At 57.2% G+C, this 7,724-nt stretch overlaps 2 protein-coding genes across 2 annotated transcripts; one reads left to right on the forward strand and one right to left on the reverse strand.

Moving 5' to 3' along the window:
* Nucleotides 1–1,080: 1,080 nt before the first annotated feature.
* Nucleotides 1,081–5,145, reverse strand: LOC139677871 (uncharacterized). Its single transcript, XM_071568251.1, has 3 exons — nt 5,079–5,145; nt 4,689–5,019; nt 1,081–2,746 (listed from the first exon to the last, which is right to left on the reverse strand). Exons 1-3 carry the CDS (start codon nt 5,143–5,145, stop codon nt 2,374–2,376), a joined length of 771 nt encoding a protein of 256 aa, XP_071424352.1. The 3' UTR covers nt 1,081–2,373.
* On the forward strand, nt 4,031–7,257 carry SOX21 (SRY-box transcription factor 21). Its single transcript, XM_071549471.1, has one exon. The coding sequence runs from the start codon at nt 5,144–5,146 to the stop codon at nt 5,987–5,989; it is 846 nt and encodes a 281-aa protein (XP_071405572.1). The 5' UTR covers nt 4,031–5,143; the 3' UTR covers nt 5,990–7,257.
* The last annotated feature ends 467 nt before the right edge of the window (nt 7,258–7,724 follow it).

Below are 7,724 nucleotides of genomic sequence, written 5' to 3' on the forward strand. Positions count from 1 at the left end.
CCAATGTTTTTATTATAAAAAGTTTACTCTCCAGCTGAGCATTTGAGTGCCAAGTTCTAGCCAGAATCACACTTTCAGAGCCAAATTAGAAACTATAAACTTAGAAACCAGTGTTTTATGATAGAATCCTTTGCCAGGCACTTCACTGGAGCTTGGGCTACCAGCTGCTCTAATAATAAGCGAATGTTATTGAAAAATAATAATACCGAGCATTTGGAAGCACTCTGTAAAAGCAAATGAATGAGTTGAGGGTATTATGCATAATAAAGAGCTCACGGGGTAAAACCTCCTTTCTCACTACAGGTGTATTGGACTTTGCAAGAGGGAAAAGACTTAGGAGTGCTCACAAACCTGCCAAGCTCCATACAAGGAGAACAATCAGCCTGCCAACTTGTTGGTGTGCTTAAGATTCCAGCCTGCCCGGCAACTTTAGACAGCTGAAAGTGATGTGGAATCGGTGACTGATACCCTACACGAAATAAAATGTCAGCTTTCAAAGTTAGTGGATGGAAACGCTACAGTGCAGAAAGGGAGCCGTGAAAACGCGATGTGGCTCTGCCAATACAGGGAAGCGCTGGGACTGCCGAGCGCGTGAATCAGCTTTTCAATCGGGAGGGACGGCGAGGCGGAGATCGCTATCGGAGTGACCACTGTTCTTCAACTTCTTTTTATCTCTTTGACTCGCCAGCTGATTGTTAAGCTCAAATAAAAATTAGAAGGAAATTAGCTTGCTTCCTCGAAACTCGCTTTAAACTCGGCTTTAAACAACAGGAGTAACATACTAAGGCTGTCTGCATCAGAGATGAGATGATCAGAATACAAGAAGTCGTATTTGGAGTATACGGTATTTGGAGTGGGACGTAGTTACATCTACTGTAAGCAAGCTGATAGAATTAATATATAGTTATCGAGAAGATAGCCTAACTCCCTTTAATACTTTAGAAGTATTCTGATCTTGCTTAGTGAAATACAGCACTGCATTCTGGAAAGTCTTGTTTAGCCTCCGTGTGATAATGCATCTGCTCGGGTTTTGTTCCCCCTCTCCACCCCAGTCACCCCCCACCCACTCACCCCCCCACACCTCCGGTAGCAGAAGGAAAGATTCCGCCCTTGAATTTGAATGCATCAGGAACTGGCAGGTCAAAGGCAAGTAAATCACATTATACACGATGGTATTGTTATTGTATCGATAACAACGCATTATCAGAACAATTAACACACAACTACGCGGAGATCATAGTAGCGGTTTAACAAAAATCCAGATAAGTAACTAAACGCCGATAAAGCCTTCCCTTTTTGTGTTTGGGGATTTGAAGTCTCTCCGAGAGAATGTCTGTGCCTGCGTGTGTGTGCGCGGGCTGGGCAGGCAGCCGCTCCGCACCGCAACGCGGCCACGGAACTCCCCGTGGGGAGAACAATCTCCTCCTCCGCGCCGTGGCTGCCTCAGAACGGGGGGAGACCTGGAACCCTCCTCTCGTTCCTAACACGAGTCCAACCTTGCTCCAAGCGGAACTGATAAGAATTTCCTTCACTTTGTGCAAACCCTCTTGAAAGGAGATTACCGGGGAAAGGCAGACCTCCAGTAATTACCAGCATCGATGAAATAACCACGGGTGGTTGTTTTAGTAGCCCGTGGTTGCCACAAATCTCAGGTGAAGGGAGGGAGAAAGCACTTTGTAAAGTACACCTTCGAATAAAGTAATTAATTTGCAACTAGAAAAATAGACTTGAGCCAGTACTGAGACATTTATAGATTTCAGCCTGTGAAAGATTCGTGTACAGTAATTTATGACCAATAAATTCTGTTACCTTTTTCACTATTTGGAGAACTGAACATAACCAGAAACATGTGCAGACAAAGTCATGGGTTTGCAAATGGTGACATTTTTGGAAGAGAGCAGTCCATGAGTTAAGGCATCTTCCCTACTGGAAGTTATTCAAGTGCTTTTTTTTAAAGACCAGATTGTCTGTTAGCGACTCTGTGGGGACCTGCGAGTTGGTGGTTGTGGTGTTCTCGGACAGATAGTGACCACTCACTGTAGGAACCCCCTCGAGTCCCGTGTCGACACCCGTGGCCCTTTCCCACACGTCTTCTGTGACACAGGTACCAGCTCCGCTTGCACCTTGCTTTGCCATTTGCACACTTGCAGTTTCAGAGCTGCAGCCCGACGGCAGCAGCAGCCTTGGCGCGGCAGTACCCATGGACTGACTCACGGACAGAGTTCGTGGTGGGGGAATTCATCTCTGTAGAAACTGCCAGACGGGGGCTTACCCATGTGCTCGCCTTATGTGCTTCACGCGTTTCTGTCGTGACACCAGATCATCGCGATTCTTTACTACCGCACCCTGCCTCTCGCACTGACGGGTTCGGCTTCACAAGCAGGGGGAGTGGGGTCGTAAAGGAGGCAACGTGGGAAGGAAGGGCGGGGAAGGAACCACGCTGGAACCGAGCCCACGAGGGAGTGAGCCCCCACTCTCTCTCTGGCGGGAGCGGGGCCCGGAGCCTGTGGGGGTCGGGGATACCACTGGTGGTGGCATCAGTGAGTCGCTGCTGCTTCTCCCCTTCCCCCGTTCTTCCTCTCCACCCCGAGTACCCTCCAGCGGATGTTCCTGGTTCTCACCCTGCTCATGGCGGCGGCCGGGACATAGGAACGACGTTCTCGCCTGCCGCTGAACTGACTCAATCCGGGCACCGTCCCGCTGGCACCCACCATGCGACGGGAAGTCGATCAAGCCGGCATCCGATCTGTGCGGAGAGAGACAGGGAATGAGTCCTCGCCTCTTACAAATCAAACACAATTACGCTACATATGATCGAAAGACACAGGAAAGCCCTTCCCTGGTCAAACGGGGAGGGGGAGGGTTGGGTTTATGCAGTTGAAAATATTGGCTGTTCGTCCCAAAGGGGGAATGCCCTGGCCGATGGGGTGATAACCTGATCACGGCAGAGTTACCTGCGCCGGGATCAGCCCCACTTCAGGGGGCTCCCACCTTCGAGAAATCCCGTTTCCCCGCCAAGTCTGAACGCCAGCAGATATCTTAATCTCCCAGCTTTTGACAACCGATGGGTACTTTTTTTCACGGTTAACTGGATTGTAGGAGGTCAAGCCTTGGCAAGGTGGCTTCGGAGACTGAGAGAATTACGTTTCAGTAGTAGTATATGGGTCGTAAAACACGAAATGGGAGAAGACGCGGTTTATAGAGGAGCTGCTCGGTATTTTACTGGGCACTCCGGTCGTGACAGGCTGCCGCGGGACCCGGGAGGTTCACCGGCGGGCAGGATGCCAGTGTTGGGATTCTCCGCGAACATCCCAAGAGCTGCGGATGGTGGTGGCGGGCAGAGGTGCGGCGCGGCGCTAAGGAAGGCGCTAAGCCCAGCGGACCACTGGGACCGGCCGGGGGATGGAGCGGGGTCCGCGGAGGGGAGCCCGGACGAGACGACAGCGGGCGGCGTGACAAACAAGTCCCTGCGGCGAGCGGACATCCCTGCCCCGCCACCCCGAGCGGTGTCTCCGCCGCCCCCTGGGCCCCCTGACGCGTCCGGCGGGGCTACCCCCCACGCGTGCATCGCACCGGGGCAGCGCGGCTCCGGCTCTTCCTTAAAACGACGGCGGAGCCGTCCCGGGCAGAGCGCAACCTGCTGCCAGCAGGGGAAAGAGTTAATGGTTTATTGGAGTCGGCGCTTCCACATACCACAGGGGTAAGTCAAAACCGACCCGCCGAAGCACAAACAAGGCGAGCAAGTTCACCCTGACTGACAGGCGGACGATGAGGAGCACGGTGGGACAGCTCGGGCTGGGGGCACGGTGGAGCGGCGTGCCGAGCGGCCAGGAGCACACGCGTGGACTCCCTGGGCGCACCCAGGGATGGTGTCCGAGGGCCAGCGTTGCCCCCGGGGCCGCCGCGACCCTCGGCGGGGACACCCCGAAGCGCCCGAACACACTCCGCATGCGCGAGCCCAAGCCCGGCCCGCGGGCCCGCGAGGGGGCGTGGCAACCCGCGGCCCCGCCCCACCACCGGGCCCCGCCCCCTCCCGCGCGCCCCGCCGGCGGCGCGCGGGCCGCGTGCGGACATACCGGGCGGCGCGCGGCGCGGGCGCACGCGGGGCGCGCGCGTTACCTGCGGCCGCGCCGACGGGGCGGGAGGAGGGGGCGGCTGCGAGACCCCCCCGGCCGCGGAGCCGGACCCGGGCACCTCCGGGGATTTTAATTAGGTGTGTCCCTCCTCCTCCTCCTCCGCCGCCGCCGCCTCCTCCTCCTCCCTCCGCCCCCCGCCGCTCCCGCCCGCCCCGCCGCCCCTCCGAGTCGGCGGCCAAGAAAACCCAGAGAGACCTGGCGGCTGCCGGAGAAGGGGGAGTCGCACGGCAGGCGGAGCGCCCCGTATCCCGCCGAAACTTAGGGAAGTTTGTCCGGCGGCGCGAACCAGAAGGCCCGCGGTGCCCGCGATCGGCGCCCAGCGAGTATGTGCGAGGAGCGGGCTGCTCGGCGCGCTCCCCCGGGCGGAGCGGGGCGGCTGTGAGCGGGGCGGCCCGCGCCCCCCGGGGCCCGCACCGCAGCGCCTGAGCCGCCGCGGACCCCGTCCCGCCCGGCCCCGCACTGCGCCGCGGCGGGCTGCCCTCCAAGCTCCGGGGGCGGTGATGGCACCGGGCGTACTCTGACGGCCGCCCCGTCCAGGGCTGGGCGCCTCACCGGAGAGCGCCAAGGAGCATCGCGTCCGCAGCGAACCGAGGACCCCCGCGCCTCTCGCCTGCCGTCGAGACTTCTCCGTGATCCCGTCTGGACTCCGTTCGCTTTCGCCTGCGGGAAGCTCCAAGGAAGAGCCCTGGTCCCGGAGATCGGCGGCGCGGAGAGAGGCTCCGAGGCCCAGGCAAGGAGCGAAGCCCTTCCCGCCCGAGCCGCCCGCCGCAGCGCCCTGACGGGGAGGCGCCGCCGCCGACTGGTAGCGCCCCGCACCCTGAGCGGGGCCACCGGGTACCGCCGCCCCGCACCCGCAAGAGCCGGTGCCACCGCGCCTGGGTACCTGCCGAGGTTGTTTTTGGAGGAGCGGACCGCGGCAGGGGCGAGGAGGAGGCGGGAGACGAGCCCGGAGGAGGCGGCCGCCAGCGCGGGGCGGGCGGCAGCTCGCCGGGGCGGCGGGGGACACCATGTCCAAGCCGGTGGATCACGTCAAGAGGCCGATGAACGCCTTCATGGTGTGGTCGCGGGCGCAGCGACGGAAGATGGCCCAGGAGAACCCCAAGATGCACAACTCTGAGATCAGTAAGCGCCTGGGCGCTGAGTGGAAGCTGCTCACCGAGTCGGAGAAGCGGCCCTTCATCGACGAGGCCAAGCGGTTGCGAGCTATGCACATGAAGGAACACCCCGACTACAAGTACCGGCCGCGGCGGAAGCCCAAAACGCTGCTCAAGAAGGACAAGTTTGCCTTCCCCGTGCCCTACGGGCTGGGCGGCGTGGCGGACCACGAGCACCCGCATGGGCTGAAGGCGGGAGGGCTGCACGGCGCCGCGGCTGGCGGGCTGGTACCCGAGTCGCTCCTGGCCAACCCCGAGAAGGCGGCAGCTGCCGCCGCCGCTGCCGCTGCCCGCGTCTTCTTCCCCCAGTCGGCTGCCGCCGCTGCCGCCGCCGCTGCCGCCGCCGCCGCCAGCAGCCCCTACTCTCTGCTGGACCTGGGCTCCAAAATGGCCGAGATCTCATCCTCCTCCTCTTCCTCGGGCTCCGGGCTGCCCTACGCCTCCTCGTTGGGCTACCCCGGCGCCGGCGGGGCGAGCGCCTTCCACGGGGCTGCCGCTGCCGCCGCCGCCGCCGCCGCCGCCGCCGGGGGGCACACACACTCGCACCCGTCGCCCGGTAACCCGGGCTACATGATCCCTTGCAACTGCAGCGCCTGGCCCGGCCCGGGGCTGCAGCCGCCGCTGGCCTACATCCTCCTGCCGGGCATGGGCAAGCCCCAGCTGGACCCTTATCCCGCAGCCTACGCCGCGGCCCTATGACCTGCGGCCGGAGGGTGCCCGCGCAGAGCTCCGGCGCATCCGTGCGCACGGGGAGTGGGGCGAGCCGCCGCCGAGGCCGCGGAGGGTGACCGGGACAAGCGATGGGGAGCGCCGGGGCGACAGCCGACCTGTTGCGCGTCCCGTCCGCTGCCCCGGGTCGAGCTTGTGTGTGTTGCATGCGGTCTGTGCAGATAGCCCAGCTGAAGCAGAAGAGAAAAAAATGTAAAAAGAAAAAAGGAAAAAATAACTGATCCGCCCTGCCCCTTAAAGTGCTTGTTCGGGACAGACTCGGGGAGCAACGTCCCTCTGTCGGCTCCGGCTTTTCCCTCCGTCGCTCCCCCCGTGGTGCTGGATTCGGAACAGTCCCGCTATAGCACCCCCGACACCAAGAGGAGAGACGGGCAGCGGGGGGCGCGACGGCGTTGGTGAGGTCCCGTCTCAGCACGACAGGGTCAGGTGCGGACCCGGTAAAGGACAGGGTCACTCTGTCCTTGGTTCATAACCCCTCTTGAGGTCCACGCAAAGAAAGAGTCGGTGGTGCGGGATGTTGCCCGCCCTGCTCTGTGCCCTGTCCCGCGTGGATTTCTGCCTTCCTCAGCTAAGGGAATGTTGGCAGGCACGGGTCGTGATTTTCACGAGAGAATAAGACGCGTGACTCTCAGTCCCCGTGTGTTCCCCCCCCCCCCCAATTAAGTCTCACCCTCAGAATGTAAATTTGTATATCTCTGTGGAAATGTTAGGTCTCGGATTGAAAACTGTTAGTTACTTCGCCCACGGTCGATTCAGTTTTAACCTGAAAAAAAAAGGAATGCCTTTCAAAGGGAATAAAAATATTGTGAGACTGCTCGAGGATCGCAATATTATCTAACGTTAAATCAGACTTTTTTGTCTGAGTGATAATTATTTATTATTTAGCTGAACTGAAACAGAGCTTTGCTTTGACAGGAGAGTATTCTCATTTAAAAGAAAATCTGTCTCCCCCACGAACATGAAGTGTTTCACATGTGTTTTGGAGTACCCTACCTGTTTAGCTTATTTTAGAGCAACTGCAATTCAATTGCAAATGACGTTTAAATGAAAAAGAAAAGACAAAAAAGTTTAGAGGGGAAAAAAATCCTTCATCAGTTTAGAGTTCTTTTTTTTTGTTTACTTTTGTAATGTGTATATTTTGACTAATGTTTGTGAATGAAGCTGGCTAACATGTATTTAGTTTCATTTTGGCTTTATGTAATATAAAGTATAAAAATGATTAAGTAATGGTTTCAACATTTACGTGTAAATGGTTTTCTTGTGTGATCTTCTAATTTAAAGTTAGACGTCTAAACTATATCTGTAAATTAGATTCTGACTACCACTCTGTTCATTTTTGAACAAAGAGTTTAAATAAAGCCTGAAGCAGGGGAAAAGAGAAAATCCTCTATTTCTTGTTGAATTGCTAACAAGATTTTTATCTGAATTGCCCTTACGTGCCTGGTCCAGGTGAGGTGTAAGGTATCCTCTAAAGGCTGTCTTTGTTTCACTTTTGAATAGATTTACTAAGAAATCTAAATCAAGCCATTGTTATTCAGAGCCAAAAACCTGATTTATCACATTTATAATCGTGAATAGGAAAGAAGATAAAATACCCTAAGTTGTCATATTATCTTAAAAAAAAAAAGAGCATTCATGGACCAGCTGAACAGAGTTCACTGAATACACTGAGTGTTCACAGCGTTTCATCGGTTTCCAGTAACGT

This window comes from Pithys albifrons, chromosome 1 (assembly GCF_047495875.1).
Source record: "Pithys albifrons albifrons isolate INPA30051 chromosome 1, PitAlb_v1, whole genome shotgun sequence".
In the NCBI taxonomy this organism is placed as follows: Eukaryota; Metazoa; Chordata; class Aves; order Passeriformes; family Thamnophilidae; genus Pithys; species Pithys albifrons.